The 19,317-nt window shown below is 41.6% G+C and overlaps 1 protein-coding gene across 4 annotated transcripts in view; it reads left to right on the top strand.

Moving 5' to 3' along the window:
* Positions 1 to 4,263: 4,263 nt before the first annotated feature.
* The window catches only part of ube2z (ubiquitin-conjugating enzyme E2Z), a 30,302-nt gene continuing 15,248 nt past the window's right edge, over positions 4,264 to 19,317 (top strand). Inside the window, exons 1-4 of one of the 4 annotated variants that reach the window (XM_061701090.1) lie at positions 4,267 to 4,363; positions 4,841 to 5,132; positions 5,388 to 5,460; positions 9,122 to 9,309. In XM_061701090.1, the coding sequence (XP_061557074.1) occupies positions 4,891 to 5,132; positions 5,388 to 5,460; positions 9,122 to 9,309 (503 nt within the window). In that variant the 5' untranslated portion in view covers positions 4,267 to 4,363; positions 4,841 to 4,890. Of the gene's footprint in view, positions 5,133 to 5,387; positions 5,461 to 9,121; positions 9,310 to 19,317 lie in introns of all 4 variants that reach the window. The other 3 variants (XM_061701089.1, XM_061701091.1, XM_061701088.1) reach the window with 3 other exon arrangements.

Raw genomic sequence — 19,317 nt, 5'->3', positions numbered from 1 at the left:
TATATATATATATATATATATATATTATATATATATATATAATATATATATATATATATATATATATATATATATATATATATATATATATATATATATATATATATGTGTGTGTGTGTGTGTGTGTATATACAGTAGGTACGGAAAGTATTCAGACTCCCTTAAATATTTCACTTTTTTATATATTGCAGCCATTTGCTAAAATCATTTAAGTTCATTTTTCCCACATTAATGTACACACAGCACTCCATTTTGACAGAAAAAAAAATAATTGTTCAAATTTTTGCAGATTTATTAAAAAAGAAAAACTGAAATAACACATATTCAGACCCTTTGCTGAGTATTTAGTAGAAGCACCGTTTTGAGCTAATGTAGTCTTTTTGGGAATTATGTTTTTCACACCTGGATTTGACGATCCTCTGCCATTCCTCCTTGCAGATCCTCTCCAGTTCTGTCAGGTTGGATGGTGAACGTTGGTGGACGGCCATTTTCAGGTATCTCCAGAGATGCTCAATAGGGTTTAAGTCAGGGCTGTGGCTGGGCCATTCAAGAACAGTCACGGAGTTGTTCTGAAGCCACTTCTTCATTATTTTAGCTGTGGCAGCATCATGCTTTACTGTTGGGACTGTATTGACAGGTGCCTGGTTTTCTCCACACATACCACTTAGAATTAAGGCCAAAAAGTTATATCTTGGTCTCATCAGACCAGAGAATCTTATTTCTCACCATCTTGGAGTCCTTCAGGTGTTTATTTTTTTTTTTTTTTAGCAATCTCCATGAGGGCTTTCATGTGTCTTGCACTGAGGAGAGGCTTCCGTCGGGCCACTCTGCCATAAAGCCCTGACTGGTGGAGGGCTGCAGTGATGGTTGACTTTCTAGAACCTTCTTCCATCTGCCGACTGCATCGCTGGAGCTCAGCCACAGTGATCTTTGGGTTCTTCTTTACGTCTCTCACCAAGGCTCTTCTCTCCGATTGCTCAGTTTGGCCGGACAGCCAGCTCAAGGGAGGGTTGTGGTCGTCCCAAACCTCTTCCATTTAAGGATTATGTAGGTCACTTTGCTCTTAGGAAGCTTAAGTGCAGATTTTTTTTTTAACTTTGTCCATATCTGTGCCTTGCCACAATTCTGTCTCTGAGGTCTCTGAGGCCGTTGACCTCATGATTCACTGACATGCACTGTGAACTGTAAGGTCTTATATCGACAGGTGTGTGGCTTTCCTAATCAAGTCCAATCAGTATAATCAAACACAGCTGGACGCCAATGAAGGTGTAGAACCATCTCAAGGATGATCAGAAGAAATGGAGAGCACCCGAGTTAAATGAGTGTCACAGCAAAGGGTCTGAATACTTTTGGCTGTGTGATATATATATATTTTTAATAAATCAGCAAGAATGTCAACAATTCCATTTTTTTTCTGTCAATATGGGGTGCTGTGTGTATATTTCGGAAAAAAATCAATTAAATGAGTTTAGCAAATCAGAATCATCTTTATTTGCCAAGTATGTCCAAAAACACACAAGGAATTTGTCTCCGGTAGTTGGAGCCACTCTAGTACGACAACAGACAGTCAATTTACAGAACACTTTGGAGACAGAAAGACATTGACAAAAAAAAAAAAAAAAAATTGCTGCAATATAACAATGAAAAATTTAAGGGGGTCTGATTACTTTCCGTACCCACTGAATATGTATCTGTGTATGTATGTATATATATATGAATGCATTTGATGAATCGGTTCAAGCTCTTGTTTAACTTTAAATTGTCCAAATCCTCTGTTTTCAGCCTCTCAACAGTAAATATTCTCTGGTTTCTGTAGTCCTCCATGAAAGCAGACTGATTATCTATGTGATTAATGAAAATAAGGCATTGACAAACATCTGCATTTTACGGAGCCCCCCTGGTGCCAAGGTATGAGAAAAATAAAATTCATTGATAATCTGTTCCCTCAGTTTCGTAATCCGTTCCCTCAGTTTCGTAAACTGTACCCTCAGTTTAGTAAACTGTACACTCAGTTTAGTAATCTGTACCCTCAGTTTAGTAAACTGTACACTCAATTTAGCAATCCGTACCCTCAATTTAGTAATCTGTACCCTCAGTTTAGTAATCCATACCCTCAATTTAGTACTGTGTTTAGGAAACCCGCAGGCTAATTGTAGCCAGTACTGCTAGTACTGCTATATAATGATCAACCCCCTCGAACTACAGCAATATTGCCTTTCAGTTGAAAAAATGGGATGTAGGATATATCACGACATGACAATTTATACACAGGATTCACACGAGTATGAATATAACATACAAATAGAATTTACTTCACTTGACAGATATACGTAGGTATACGGAGCCCCAGACATTTGCTAAACTGAGGGAACGGATTACTAAACTGAGGGTACAGTTTATTAAACTGAGGGTACAGTTTACTAAACTGAGGGAACGGATTACGAAACTGAGGGAACAGATTATCAATGAATTTTATTTCATGTCAATTACACCTGAACTCAGGTGTTTCTCGCACATTTTGGGGAATGCCTAATAAATCCCAGTACACCTAAAATTTGAGAGATTGAAACAAAACAAAACAAAAAGTTGAAATTGTATGTTTTTAACAAACCTTGGGAAGTTTCTAACCTCAGTATTTGGTTGTAACATAACTTTCACCCCTCCCTGACTGGGCTCTGATCGCTCTACCTATGCAGAGCAATACGCTGTCTTCCAATGATATAGTGTAAATGCCTGGCTTAAACCAGGCACATTATGGCGCATTTCTTAACTTCAACCACTCAATACCAACAGACTATTATAATTACCAGTCCTAATTTTTGCTGCATTTAATCATAAGTAAGGCCAGAATATACCGCTGTCCTCTGTTTGAATTGGATTGAGAGAAGTTAATTGTCATGTACATGTGATAATATTAAAGACAATTGGTGGTACTTAATAGCTTATTGACTGCAATTCATTTGCAACCCATTTTTGGGGGTGCTTAAGCACCTCTAAAATGAATCCCAGCAACCTTAAACCTTTGATCCTAGAATCGCCCCCGTTGAACCTGAACCAGCCTTAGAAGTCTTTACAAAACTAGTAGCCCTTTACATTCATCAGTACCCAAGAAGTAGCTCTCAGTTTTAAAAAGGTTGGTGATTACTTCAGTCCCTCACTTGTGATATTACTTATTTAGTTTTAAATTTAGTCATTAAACTACCAGATAAACAACAATAATAGGAAGAAATGATTTTGAAAAACATTTTTATGCAAAATAAAATGTTATCCGATTACTCGATGGAATAATCAAGTCTAAAAATATTTTATGGCTGCAGCCCTAGTTATGAAGTGGTATTAAATTGCATGCATTAATAATGTAATTCCCTTGCATGTGGTCAAGGATGACATTCTTTATTCTTCATTCGCATTATTCCCACAAGCGGAAACAGAAAGCACATTCATACAAGAGCTGCTATCCGCTACAACTCACGCCTGAGCACTCCACACCCAGACTCCCACACACACACACTCCCTGATTTGAGCCAACGTTAAAGCTTAAAAGTCACTTTGCTCTATCATCTGAAATATATCTTTCTTCCTTTGAGCTTTCAACTTTGTAGACATCACAACCGCCAATGAACATTAATTCATTCATTAATTTTCCGTCCTCGCCTCACTAGGATCGCGGGCGTGCTGGAGCCTATCCCATCTGAAGAGACCACAGAGCACACACTCAAGAGTTACATTTTACAATGACTTGAAATAATATATGAGCTCACTTGCCCAAGGAAAAATGCCTCTGAGGACTTGCTAGAGACTAAAAGGTTAAGTCTTGAGACTCAAGATTTACAAGTGTGACTTGATCCCATGTCTCCAAGATGGTAACCAAAATATTCGAAACACCTTTCAGTGTGATAAATCAGTTACGTCACTGCACGCTACAACCATGAACACTTCTCATAGTGTTGATTAAAGCGGCAAAGCTCTTGTACTGGTCTATCGTACTGTGTACCTAATGTTGTGGCTGAGCAGTGCAGAATAGATTTGTATAACACTACAGTATTTGGTTAATATTTGTGGGTTAAATATGTGCTTGGAAAACGAGCACTCAGGTTTATAATTGTTTTCATAATTACCGCTCTACTTCTATTATTATTTATTATAATAATTAATAATAATTTATGCAGTATTTATGACGAGGGCACAAGTGTTTAAAGTGTGTCAATACGTTGTATAATTACGACAAATACGTTTACTTTAAATCGTACTTACTCTGAAGACTTACCGGAAGTTCCCAATTACCATACGTTTGTATCTTGACTTGGGACGACATCTGATGTCGAAATTGAGCCTTCTTGAGGGTCTGACCTGGGTACCGGTGGTAAGAATATTTTTTATTTGGGACCTATATTCTTTTAAGTCAACGTAACCTGCTGGTACGTTGTCTCAGAGACTAACAATGCGGAAGACGTGAGTTTGCTGGCCCTTTTCTACTTTTTAGGCCTGCAGAAACCACAGTGAAGCTAACGAGAAAAGCTACTATGCCAGGGGAAGAAATCTCTCCTTTTCTGGCCTCCTTTCGTCAAGGGTCGTTGTTTCGTTGATACCACAGAACTACGACACAAGCGGAGAGACTTCAGACTTGTCGCTTAGCTGTCAATGCTTCTGACAATTTGTATAAATTGTTTAACACCAGCATTTTAGCTCCAGCTTGGTAGCCTGCGAGCTATGGCGGACAGCATTGGAGATGCGTCAACCGGTGATACACTTGGCTCTGGCGTCACCGGACAAAGCGGTGGATCCTCGCCACAGACTTTGGCTAACTCTCTGACGGGTGCACCCCTCATCCCCAATACAGTTTCGGCTTTTGAGGGTGACCAGAGTGGCCTAAGCCCTGAAGGGTCCCCAATGGATGGCCTTGCGGCTACTCAGACGAACTTCTGGAACGCTTTTGGCGTATCTCCACCGGTCGTGTCGGTATCAACAAACGTACACACCTCTTCACCACTTCAGGGTGCTGGGCAAGGGGTCGCCGGGGTGGCCGAACCGGACCCCTTAACACAGGTATACGCTGCTTCCTGGGACCCGACCCGTAGTACGGACTGGGACAATGAAAAGACTTCACAGCCTGCAATTTTAAGGATAAAGAGGTAATCTACTTTTCAACAATGAAATCAAAACTGAACTTGCATGAACACCCCCCCCCCCTTTTTTTTTTTTTTTCTAATAAGTTAGAACTGAGAGTATATCAACTTTATGGAGACGTTCGGTAATGTGAGTTGTTACAAAAATGGTAATCATACTTTATTTTAATTTTAAATATGTAGACCCCTTGAAAACCACTTGTTGAACGAGTGACCTGTTATTTTGTGTTGCAGGGATATCATTGTTATTTTGTGTTGCAGGGATATCATGTCTATCTACAAGGAGCCGCCTCCAGGCATGTTTGTTGTCCCTGATCCCCAAGATATGACCAAGGTAAAGCACCTGCTAGCACCAGAGATTCGGCTTTTAAATGATTGTTACTGCTTTTAAAATAGACCTGTGACTTAGCTTTTGAAATAAGTCTGACTTCCTGATTTAAAAAAAAAAAAAAAAGTGTGAGGCTCAGCTAAAAAAAATGATGTTGGACATGCGCTGCAGTGTGAACGTAGCCGATGATGAGCAGTGTTGTGGTTGTGCCAAACACCCTTAAATTTATGGACAAAAAGTTCAATCTTGGTTTCATTGGACCCGACCGCATTATCCCAGAGGCATTTGGGAGAGTTCAAGTGTGTGTTTCCTTTTTTTTTGTCAGATAAGGCTTTCATCTTACCACCCTACCCCCATAGCCCAAAAAATGAAGAAAACAGGAGACTGGTCAAATGCCCTAAACTTGTGGTCAAGTGTAGGCTTTACACATTCAGTATTTTTGGAGCCAATTACAGATTAGCAAATTGCAATTAACTGATACCCAATCACTGCTCTGATCATAATATATTAGGGATGGCGTACCCAATCGCAGATCTGATCAGAATATATTAGGGATGCAACTGTTACTAAAATCCATGGTTCAGTTCGTATCTCGGTTTTGTGGTCATGGTTTTCTGTTCGGTACACGTTGACTCTTAGGAAAATAAGTTCTCTTGTATAGTTAGGTTAAAACTGAAAGTATATCTTCACAGCATTATTAATAATTTCTATTATTGTATTAGAATTTAAATCATGCTTTATTAATCAGAAATATATGTTCTATCTATGCCGGCAGCACATCGTGACAGGCAGAACAATTAAATGCTCTTCCCTTGGATAGCAAAAAAGTACAATAAAACTGTATTCACCTCTCCCCAGTCATACAACAGAATAAGTCATGGCTTCCTGCAAATATATAAGGTTTGTGTTCAATTACCGTATTTTCATGACCATAAGGTGCACCGCCGCATTAAAAGGCGCAGTCTCAGCTACGGGGTCTATTTCTGTATTTAACACGTACACAAGGCCCACTGTATTATTGGGCGCAGGCATGGTAAAACATACGCTAGCTTAAAACATACGGTAGCATGCATGCACGCTAAAACAATGTTTTTAAAAAGGCAGCAGGAGGAAAACTGAGTTCGGTTGTACGTTATTGAAGTATTTAACAATGTACTCATGTTATTTTTTGATCAATCCTCATGTTCTGTATACAAAATGAACAGCTGGGCAAGTTCTCCATCAAACACGCCAGGTTCCCTCTCGTCATTGTCGGAGTCAGTCTCGTTATCGTGCGGCTCCTCAGAAATTATGCTGGCTTTTACGAAAGCTCGAACAACAGTGCAAGCAGACACGTTAGCCCAAGCATCCGCAATCCATTCACAAATTGTGGCGTAACTCGCCCGGCGCTGCCTCCTTTTCTTAGTAAAGCTGTGTTCGCCCTCTGTCATCCATCGCTCCCACGCCACTCGCAACTTCACTTTGAACGCCCTGTTTACACCGATGTCCAGCAGTTGAAGTTCCTTCGTCAAGCCTCCCGGAATGATGGCAAGCTCTGAGTTATTGCACTCAGCTGAATGGGGACTGTAGAGACGCTTCTCCCGGCTGTTCTTTGCTCATTAATCCATTGCTCGAGTTGGTTTTCCCAACTCGGGCCACCTTGCCTTGTTTCGGCGGAAACTCAGCTTCGTCTTCTTGACTTGGCAAAGCTCGTTTTCCTGCTTCCTCCACTTGCGAACCATGGATTCGTTGATGTTGACTTCTCTCGCGGCTGCTCGATTCCCCCATGTTCCTCCGCGTAACTGATAGCTTGCAGTTTTAACTGTGCTTCGTAAGCACGTCTCTTCGTAGGTCCCATTTTCGGGGGTCCTTCTCCAAACCGATGTTGTTTTGCACAATGCACATACCGGCGCTATATAAGTACTGGGGGCGTGCCTTTAGCGTCCTCCTTCACGTGCACCCTTCCCCCTTTAACGGCCGCATGTTGTCCTCAGCCACGTCCGCTTTTCCTCTGTATAAGCAACGTGTCGGCAGGAAATGCACCCAGTCACTCAAGCAGAGCGCTCATCACACAACAACATTTAGAGATTTTGGATTTCTGTGCACACATAAGGCGCACCGCATTATAAGGCAGCCCGTCCATTTTGGAGAAAATCTTAAGACTTTTAAGTGCGCCTTATGGTCGTGAAAATACGGTAAACAACTTCGATACTTTTTAAAACCGTGAAGTTTTTGTAATGTTATAGGTTCCTTGTCTCAACAAAGGTTTGCAAACACAGATCTCATCATTATTTTTATAAATAAAAGCTCGTTATTAAATAAGTCTTATGATGCATATAGATTGACATGTTTCATAACTCATAGCCAATAGGGGTAGAGGAGTGATTCTATTATCTAACTGATGACAATCATACATGAATTACCTCAGCTCATGCATAACATTCACGCCATACATTTTCATCTCTTCATACATTGGACATGGACACTATTCTCATCTTTTGGCTCTGAACACCACCACAATAGATTTAAATTTATAAGAACAAGATCCGCTTTAACTGGAGACTTACGGCTTTAATTTGAGGGTATTTTCATCCCAATCAGGTAAACGGTGTGGGAAGGATAGCAGTTGGGCGATATGATGTATAATTCATATGACAGTATAAATTGAATCCATTCGCGATAACGGTATATATTGCCATAGAAGGCTTCAGTGTAAAAATGATCAGGAAAGCATTTTTTTCAATGAAAATCAGACTGCTTTGAAATTGTGATTCAACAGAATAATTTGTAAAAATATTTTTAAAGCATATTTAATGTATTTGGAAAACACAAAAATGACGTAACTGGGTCTTTAAGGAGGCTGCACAGGGCCACAATAGAGTTGAGGTCAGGAGAAGATAGTGGCCACACTGAGTTTTTCTCCCTTTACACGCACAGCAGCCAGAGCTTCATTGGTCATTTTTGCAGCATAAAATGGTGTGTTGTCTTGAATGAAAATTATTGTTCTGTGGATTATTATTATTATTTTTATACCATTGCAGGAAATAGTTTTTAATACTGTTAGTTTTAATCAAAAAATATATTTTGCAATGTTAATTTTGAGACCTTTACTAAACCTCTAAAGTGGTGTACCATTGCACTCCCTAATATAGCTTAGAACATCTCTACCAACTCCTTGCTAACTTCGCAGCCTTGTTGGAAAGTGGCCATCTACAAACCATCCGGAACTCCAGCCAAATTATCACAGCATTAATCAGTGAATAAACCAGCTGTAAAATTATTCAAGTGTACTTCTGAGGCTACTATAAATGTTGGTCCTTGTGAGCGTTGGTATGAGGGGGCCGAAATCAACTTATTGCAAGTTGAATGGGAGACTGCAGACCTTTGGAGGATCCCGTGAGGTTCTTCTGACTACCTGCTTGTTGTTCATCAGGGTTTTTATTTGTTGTGTTTTTTTATATAAAGGTTGCATTATTATTATGGTGCATTTTCCTGACAGAAACCTGAAGGAATTTATTTGAAGGAATTTATTTGAAGGAATCAGTTTGCAGTAATCTAAATATTGTCCATGGAGATATTATCCATGAAAAAACTTCCCCAGAAAATGAAAATTAAATTGTTCATTTTAACTTAAATGATATATGAATAATAATTTGTAACAGAGTATGCGGTTTATTTTCTTTCTAAGATCCATGCTCTGATCACGGGGCCATTTGACACACCATATGAGGGTGGTTTCTTCCTCTTCCTGTTTCGATGCCCTCCTGACTACCCCATCCATCCGCCACGGGTCAAGCTCATCACCACCGGTCAGAACACTGTCCGGTTCAATCCCAACTTTTACCGCAATGGCAAAGTCTGCCTCAGCATCCTCGGGTAAGTAGCACATTTTTTTTTAAATTCTTTAATTTAATTGTTTCTTAATTCTTCTTTAATTCATTCAGTTAATATTAACAATAATTACACTTTACACGATCAGGATTTTTGGGGCCGATGACCGCTCGGCGAGTTTAAAAAAACGATAACCGATCACCAATCCGATCATAAGATGGAGCATTGTGTCTATTTAAATGACCTGTTCATTTACTGAATATACTTATGTACTTAATTGCTCAAAAAAATATATTTACAATAAATTTATCTTTGTTCATCTATTTATGCCAGTGACGCATAGTGACAGACAGAACGAATGAATGGTCTTCTATTAGATGGCAGTTGAGACATTTTTGTTTTTTGGAGTGCTGTGAGATTATTCTAATTGTAAAATATGTTCCTTGGCTCCATAAAGGTTGGAAATCACTGATCTAGTCAGATCGTGCTATTCTAATTAGTCAGGTCAAACCAACATTACATGACAGAAATAATGGGTGCTAACTTACTCTAATTAAATTACTTTATTGTAATTAAATTACTTCACCCACACCGAAACTTTAGAGCATGATTCAACAGAACGGCGGCATGCTTACGTAAAACCGTTAGTGCTAGCACTAGCTTGCTAGGCTACATAATGTTTTGTTGCCTGCTTGCGAGCCGTATCGTATTAAAAGTACATGAACATACCTCAAGCAAGCCTTAAACAAACGTCCTCTCCTGTCCTCAGCACCGATGATCACCAACACACGTTTTTCCCCATTTTGTCCTTGAAATACAGTCTGCGCGATCCACTCTTGTTGTCGTCACGGTAACGAGTGTATCCGGTCGCATTTGAGTTGACAAGATCAAGCCAAATGATCGTAAAAAACGGGATGCGGTGGTATACAAGATTTTTTTGCAGTAGTCTGAATTTGTCTTGTAGTCTGATACGGGCATTACTTGTTGTCTGTCTCTGACGTGTTGTCTGTGCCACACCGCCGACATGTTTTTTTAAATGTATTTATTGGCCGTCAGATATTTACAGTACTACGTCAAAAGACACCCAACAAGGCTACAAATACACTAGCTTTTGATTTCAAATATATTGTATATGATGGCAACGCGGAGTAAATGTCTTTTGGCGGAGTATTTGATCGGATCGGTGAATTATGACATTAAAGCCGAGCAGCCGATCCGCATAAAATGCTAATTATCGGCCGATACCGATCAGACCGACAAAATCGGTGTGAACTCTAACAATAATATGCAGTCTAACTTAACTGTATCTACTCATGACTAAAGTGATAGTGACATGTGATTTTTATTTTATTTTATTAGGGCCTGAGCAGGTGAGCTGCGAGGTCCCTGTTGTATTTGTAGAAATTATTATTATTATTAGGGCCCGAGCAGGGCGGCACGGTGGACGACTGGTTAGAGCCTCAGCCTCACAGTTCTGAGGACTCAATCCCCGGACCCGCCTGTGTGGAGTTTGCATGTTCTCCCGTGCCTGCGTGGGTTTTCTCCGGGCACTCCGGTTTCCTCCCACATCCCAAAAACATGCATTAATTGGAGACCCTAAATTGCCCGTAGGTGTGAATGTGAGTGCTTGTTGTTTGTTTGTATGTGTCCTACGATTGGCTGGCAACTAGTTCAGGGTGTCCCCCGCTTCCTGCTGGATGATAGCTGGGATAGGGCAGTGACCTGCTGAGGTCCCTATTGTTTTCTATTGTTTTTGTAGAAATTATTCTTATTATTTTAGTCATCACAAACAGAGCCATTTTTGAGGCACTAAACGTACATGAAACTCAAGAAATTGTGTACGCACGTCGGGCCTGGTGAAACATTTTATAAATTCACGTTTTCGGGCGGGATTTTCAAAACATGGCTCGCCACCGCCCCCTAGAACCATGCCGAAAGTACATCAAAGACAACTCTGTGATCCGTATGACCTACGGCTCTGAAAATTGGTACGCCTATAGAGGGGATCCAGACACACACAAAGTCAGTGCGTGCGATATCATAACTCCTACAGGAAGTGATCAGGGTTTATCCTTTTGCGAACTCCTACAGCTTTCATCGGATTCGGTTCACACTTGGTGTGTATCAATTCAAGACATGGGACATTAAAAATTATCAAAAGCTTTTTAATCCGAGGAACTATATGACAGGGGTGGGCCTTCAAACTTTTCATTCCACACTTCGCCACAAAACCGAAAATGCCTAAATTTAATCAGTCTCGTTCGTGTTATGTTTCACCTAGAGCTACAAAACTCGGCTTGACAACTGCATCGACCCCAGACGTACAAGAACTTCAAAGTCACGCATGCCCTAAACCCAACAGGAAGTTATCTGCGACTTTGTAATCATAAGCTTTGACCTTTTTCGCATGGTTGCTGATGCCATACAATTCATCAAAGCGCTATTTGTGGTACGTCACACCTACCAAACTTGGCAGGTACCTGTATTACCCCGACACCGACAACATTGTAATTACAACCTATATCCTAAACTCAACAGAAACTGACCTATGACCTTTTAAAGATACACTTTTGGAAAATTTACAGGTGTCACACTTTTGTGAACCTGTCCTACAGATTTCATCCAATTTACTTCAAACTTGGTCAGTACCATCTCAACACCAAGGACATCAAAAGTTATCGAAAGCTTTTTTTTTTCCCGACATACTATATGCCAGTGGCGGCTCTTGAACCGTAGCTTTTCTAAGGTCGCCGAAAACGGAACATGGTGGCAGTTCATCAAAGACCTATTTGCGCTACGTTGCATCTATGCCTATGAAAATTCCTATACCCGTGAAGCACCCCCACATGAACAAAATTGTAATTACAAACCATGTCCTAAACTCATCAGAAAATCATCTACGGTCTTGTAAATGTAACATTCACAGTAGTTAACAGTCCGATCATCATTACTGACAACACATACAGTAGCGTATTAGGCCTAAGAGTCCATTACCTTTTTCAACATCCGCATTCACTCAATACAACCTTTGAAAAGGCTTTGCACTTGTCCAACAGCAGTGGTTTCCAACCTATGGTTTGGGGTCCATCCCCCATTTTTTTGTGTGGCCTGCATCTCTATATAACCTTTCACACGGCTTTGCGCTTCTGACAGCAGTGGTCTTCAGCCTTTGGCCCAGGGGTTATTTCCAACCGGTCCTCCCATTTTGTGTGGCCGGACCTTTTTGCAGCATTTGCATGTGTCATACGTTTGAACTTGCACAGTGGTGTCAACCTATGGCCTGGGGGCCATTTGCGGGACATATTCATTTTCTGTCTGGCCCACATGTACTCAATATGGGCCATAACTTTGCAAATGTCCTACGGCGTGGTGTCCAACCTACCGCCAGGTGGCAATTTGCGGCCCTTCATTGTGCCAATACCCCAACCTGCCAGGACCTCAAACTCCCAGTACAGCAGGGGTGCAAGGGCTGATTATAGCTGCTCGCAGCTCTAGTTAGGGCACGAGCAGCGACTGCTGTGAGGTCCCTATTGTTTTTGTAGAAATTATTATTATTTTAGTCAATCCAAATAAGGCCATTTTTGAGGTACTGAACGTGCACGAAAACTCACAAAGTTTTGCATGCACATCGGGCCTGGTGAAAAATTTAGTCATTTCACGTTTTTGGGCGCGATTTCCCAAAAAAATGGCTCAACAGCGCCCCTGAGAACAATGCTGAAAGTACATCAAAGGACAATTCGGTGATATGTTTGACCTCCAGGTCTGAAAATTGGTATGGATATAGAGGAGAGACCCAGATGCACAAAAAAGTCAAGATGAGCGATATTGTAACTCCAACAGGAAGTGACCTGTGACCTCCTGAAGGAAAAAAACGGGTTTATACTTTTGCGAACTCCTCCTACAGCTTTCATCCGATTCGCTTCAAACTTGGTCTATAACATCTCTAGACATAGGACATTAAAAGTTATCAAATGTTTTTTTATCTGATGAACTGTGTGACGGGAGCGAGGCTTCAAACATTTCATTCCACATTTCGCCACAATACCCCGCCTCCTGCCCGATGATAGCTGGGGTAGGCTGCAGCACGCCCACAACCCTAGTGAGGAGAAGCGGATCAGAAAATGGATGGATGGATTTCGCTACAAAACCGAAAATGCCTAAACCTCATGAAAATCTCGTTCGTGGTATGTTTCACCTAGAACTACAAAAATCGACTCAGATCTGTATCGACCCCAGACTTAGAAAAACTTCAAAGATACGCATCCCCTAAATCCAACAGGAAGTGACCTGCGACTTCGTAATTGTAAGGTTCGACCTTTTTCGCATGCTTGCAGATGCCACACTTACAGTTCATCAAAGAGCTATACGTGGTACATCACACGTACACCTACCAAACTTGAGTGGTACGTATATTACCCCGACACCTACAAAATTGTAATTACAACCGATATCCTAAACTCAACACAAACTGACCTTACGACCTTTTTCAATGTATACGTTTGGAAAATTTACAGGTGTCACACTTTTGCGAATTTGTTCTACAGGTTTCATCCAATTGACTTCAAACTTGGTCAGTTTCATCTCAACACATGGGACATAAGTTATCAAAAGCTCCCCCCCCCCCGACATACTACATGACGATGGAGGCTCTTCAACTGTACCTTTTTTCATGTCGCCACAAAACAGGACAGTGACAGTTAATCAAAGACCTATTTGCGCTATGTTGCACCTACACCTACGGAAATTCCTACACGCGTTTAGCACCCAGACACAAACAAAATCATTACAACCTATATCGTAAACGTAACAGAAAATGATCTACAACAATGACCAACAATGGATACAGTAGTGTAGGAGGCCTAGGAGTTAATTACCCTTTTCCAACATTTGCATGGGTCACAATTTTGCATTTGTCTTGCAGAAGTGGTGTCGAACGTAAGTCCTGGGGGCCATTTGCGGGTCATCCTCCTTTTTTGTTTGACTCACATTTACTCAATATGGGCCATACCTTTGCACTTGTCGTACAGCAGTGGTGTCCAAACTACCGCCCGGTGGCCATTTGTGGCCCTTACTTTATCATGCCAATACTCCAACCTCCAAGGACCTCAACCTACAGGCTGGGGGCCATTTGCGGCCCATCCCCCATTTTTGTGCGGCCAGCATTTTCTCAATATAACCTTTGACATGGTTTTGCACTTCTCTGACAGCAGTGGTGTCCAACCTACGACCCAGGGGCCATTTGCTGCCCGTCTTCTCTTTTTGTGCAGCCGAACCTTTTTCCAACATTTGCATGGGTCATACTTTTGCACTTGTCCTACAGTGTGGGGTCCAAACTACAGCCCTGGGCCATTTGTGGCCCTAACTTCATTATTCCAATGCCCCAACCTGCCAGGACCTCTAACTGCCAGTACCCCAACAGGACCAAGTCGCAGGGCCAGGTCGCAGCTCAAGTTATTTTTTTTAAAATCGGATTCTTACTTCAATTGGAGGTTTATGTGCCGATGAGGTGGTTATATTTCCACAAACAGATGCAGTCACTCCCCAGGCAGTTCTACACAGCGGTCATCGAATCAGTCCTGTGTTCCATCACAGTCTGGTTTGGTGCTGCTACAAAAAAGGACAAACTCCGACTGCAACGGACAATCAAAACTGCTGAAAGGATTGTCGGTACCCCCCCTACCCACCATTGAGGACTTGCACGCTGCCAGAACTAAGACAAGGGCGTGCAAAATCCTCTCGGACCGTCTGCACCCCGGTCACCGGCTCTTCCAGCTCCTTCCCTCAGGTAGGCGCTACCGATCAACGCAAACTAGAACTAGTAGACATTCCAACAGCTTCTTCCCTCTTGCGATCAACTTCTTAAACACCTAACCTAACCATTACAACAAGCTGGCAATTTTTTGACTTGAGTTCGTTGTCACATTTCTGTGGGGCCAATTATGTATTACTCGTGCACTCACTGTAGTTGTCTCGCCATGCTGCACTATTTGCATATACTGGCCACTCATGCCAGAGTAGCATCTGCTCCATTTGCACACTGATTGAGGAGTATCTGTAACATTTGCACAACCAACATTGTCCCAGATGATCGCACTACTCGTCACTTTAAACCACATACACTCCTTGAAGTCTCACCGCCCTTTGCACAATGGTCATTGCACCGGACTATTGCAATATTAGTCGTTCGAACTGCTCTAAGTGCTAGAGGACTCTGCATTTTTTTGCACAATTGTTTTTTGTCAATGTCTTGATGTCCCCAAAGTGTTCTGTAAATTGACTGTCTGTTGTACTAGAGCGGCTCCAACTACCGGAGACAAATTCCTTGTGTGTTTTGGACATACTTGGCAAATAAAGATGATTCTGATTCTGAATCAGTAGGCTTCAGCCATGTCCAATTAAGACAATCTTAAACCTTAATTCCCTCTCATTATGTACATTTATGTAATACTTTGAGCATGTACAGTTGAAACCAGAAGTTTACATATATAAAAAGATGTTGTTTTTTTTCCTCACTGCCTGACATGAAATCAGACTGAACTTTTCCTGTTTTAGGTCAATTGGGATTACCAAAATTATTTCTCTTTGCTAAATGCCAGAGTAATTATATATATAAAAAATCATAATCATCTTTATTTGCCAAGTATGTCCAAAAAACACAAGGAATTTGTCTCCGGTAGTTGGAGCCACTCTAGTACGACAACAGACAGTCAATTGACAGAGAACACTTTTGAGACATAAAGACATTGACAAAAAAAAACAGTCACTGAGCAATAAAGGGTTGCTAGTTATCTGGTAATGCCGGTACATTTTTTACAAAAAAAATTTAAAATATATTTTTTTCTTTTTGATGAATTTTTATTACTTTCTTCCAAGTCAGAGGTTTACATACATTTTATTAGTATTTTAGTACCATTTTCATACAACTATGATTTGGGTCAAATGTTTTGGATATCCTTACACAAGTTTCTCACAGTAGTCGGGAGGAATTTTGGCCCATTCCACCTAATGGAACTTGTGTAACGGAATGAAGTTGTAGTCCACCTTGCTAGCACAAGCATTTTCAGGTCTGCCCATAAAGTGTCAATAGGATTGAGTTCAGGGCCCTGCAATGGCCACTCCGAAACATTGACTTATCCTTAAGCCACTTTTCTAACCAGTTTGGCAGTATTCTTCAGGTCATTGTTCATTTGGAAGACCAATTTCTGCCCAAGCTTTAACTTCTTGGCTGATATATATGTGATTTATATGTGAAATTTATATGTGAAATTATTAACATATTACTACATAATTTCACGTTATTTTCACACTGACAACCACAAGAGGGCGATCTAGGCCTGCGTATCTGTACCTGCAACTGACGATGAGTCTGACGAAAGTGACATTGAAGAGGAAGCGGCGCATCGTCTACCTCCGGAGTTGGTGGAGTAGTTTAGAAGTGACACAGAGGATGAAGATTTCATTGGATTTAGTCATTTGGAGTGACACTGATGGTTTAGTAAACTTGTTAGCATGTTCTTTATGCTATAGTTATCTGAATAACTGTTAATATGTTAAGTTAACATACCAGGCACGTACTCAGTTCGTTGTTTATGCATCATGTAACAGCTGAATGTTTTACGTTAGCATACCATACACCTATTCAGCCAGTTGTTCTCTTTTCTATTTTTATTTTAAATTGCCTTTCAAGATGAAATGTCTGTCCTTGGTGTTGGATTTCATCAAATAAATTTCCCCCCAAAAATGCGACTTTTACGCCAATGCGACTTATGTTTTGTCCTTCTTTATTTTGCATTTTTTGGTTGGTGCGACTTTTATTCGGTATTTGTGTGACTTATAGTCCGGAAAATACTGTAGTTCTTTCCTCATGCTGCCATCTATTTTGTGATCAAAATTTTCGACAATTTATTCATCAATGCCGTCCTTTATTTTTAAGATTTGTTTTTCTGTCACTGACGGTGTAGTGGTACACTCGCCTGACTTTGGTGCAGGCACCTTGGGATTCAGTTCCCACTCAGTCAAGGTGTAAATGTGAGTGTGAATGGTTGTCCGTGTCTATGCGTGCCCAGTGACTGACTGGCGTTCAGTTCAGGGTGTAGTCTGTCTTTTGGCCCAAGTCAGCTGAGGGGGGGTTCCAGCGCCCCGCGACCCTAACCAGGATAAGCGGTGTTGAAAATGGATGATGGCTGGATGGATGTTTTTCCTCTCTAAAGCGCTTGAATCCTACCAATGCTCGCCGCGCGACCTGTTGTCTGCCTGTGGCGTGATGCACATGCGCAATAGTGATTGTCCGGGGACTTTTGTGATGACGCACATGTGCAGTAGTGGTCTTCCGGGTCAGCCTTGCTGTACGTACGTGAGCAACAGCACTTGGAAGTTTAAGCATTTAAGCCCCAATACTGAAGAGGAATGCAATTCAAAACTTGGGAGACCGAACGCGCCGTTCATGGCAGCATGACAGTCTTCTTCTTTTCCTTTCAGCTTGTCCCTTTAGGGGTCGCCACAGCGCATCATCCTTTTCCATGTAATCCTATCTCCTGCATCCTCCTCTCGAACACCAACTTCCCTCATGTCTTCCCTCACGACATCCATCAACCTTATCTTTGGTCTTCCTCTAGCTCTCTTGCCTGGCAGCTCCATCCTCACCATCCTTCTACCAATATACTCACTATTTCTCCTCTGGATGTGTCCAAACCATCGAAGTCTGCTCTCTCTAACTTTGTCTCCAAAACATCGAACCACGGCTGTCCCTCTGATGAGCTCATTTCTAATTTTATCCAACCTGGTCACTCTGAGAGCAAACCTCAACATCTTCATTTCCGCCACCTCCAGCTCTGCTTCCTGTTGTCTCTTCAGTGCCACTGTCTCTAATCTGTACATCATGGCTGGCCTCACCACTGTTTTATAAACTTGCCCTTCATCCTAGCAGAGACTCTTCTGTCACATAACACACCTGACACCTTCCTCCACCCGTTCCAACCTGCTTGGACCCGTTTCTTCACTTCCTGACCACACTCCCCATTGCTCTGGACGGTTGACCCCAAGTATTGAAAGTCCTCCACCCTTGCCATCTCGTCTCCCTGTAGCCTCACTCTTCCCCCACCACGCCTCTCATTCATGCACATATATTCTGTTTTACTTCGGCTAATCTTCATTCCTCTGCTTTCCAGTGCATGCCTCCATCTTTCTAACTGTTCTTCCACCTACTCCCTGCTTTCACTGCAGATCACCATATCATCAGCAAACATCATGGTCCATGGGGATTCCAGTCTAACCTCATCTGTCAGCCTATCAATCACCTGCAAACAAGAAGGGGCTCAGGGCTGATCCCTGATGCAGTCCCACTTTCACCTTAAATTCGTCTTTCACACCTACAGCACACCTCACCGCTGTTCTGCTGCCCTCGTACGTCCTGTATTATTCTAACATACTTCTCTGCCACTCCAGAATTCCGCATGCAGTAATCACAGTTCCTCTCTGGGTACTCTGTCATAGGCTTTCTCTTTTCCATCAGCATCCTCAAGGCAAATAATTCATCTGTGGTACTCTTTCTAGGCATTAAACCATACTGTTGCTCGCAAATACTCACTTCTGTCCTGAGTCTTGCCTCCACGACTCTTTCCCATAACTTCATTGTGTGGCTCATCAACTTTATACCTCTATAGTTGCCACAGCTATGCACATCACCCTTGTTCTTAAAAATGGGCACCAGCACACTATTCCTCAGGCATCTTCTCACCTGCTAGAATTCTATTGAACAAGCTGGTCAAAAACTCCACAGCCACCTCTCCTTGATGCTTCCATACCTCCACAGGAATGTCATCCGGACCAACTGCCTTTCCATTTTTCATCCTCTTTAATGCCTTTCTAACTTCCCCCTTACTAATCATTGCCACTCCCTGGTCCACCACACTTGCCTCTTGTACTCTCCCTTCACTCTCATTTTCCTCATTTATCAACTCCTTGAAGTATTCTTTCCATCTAGTTAGCACATTGCTGGCACCAGTCAACATATTTCCATCTCTATCCTGAATCACCCTAACCTGCTGGACATCC

The sequence above is a fragment of the Phycodurus eques genome, chromosome 16, assembly GCF_024500275.1.
Source record: "Phycodurus eques isolate BA_2022a chromosome 16, UOR_Pequ_1.1, whole genome shotgun sequence".
Taxonomy (NCBI): Eukaryota; Metazoa; Chordata; class Actinopteri; order Syngnathiformes; family Syngnathidae; genus Phycodurus; species Phycodurus eques.
Note: the sequence above shows the minus strand (reverse complement) of the source record. Positions and strands in the feature narration are given on the sequence as shown.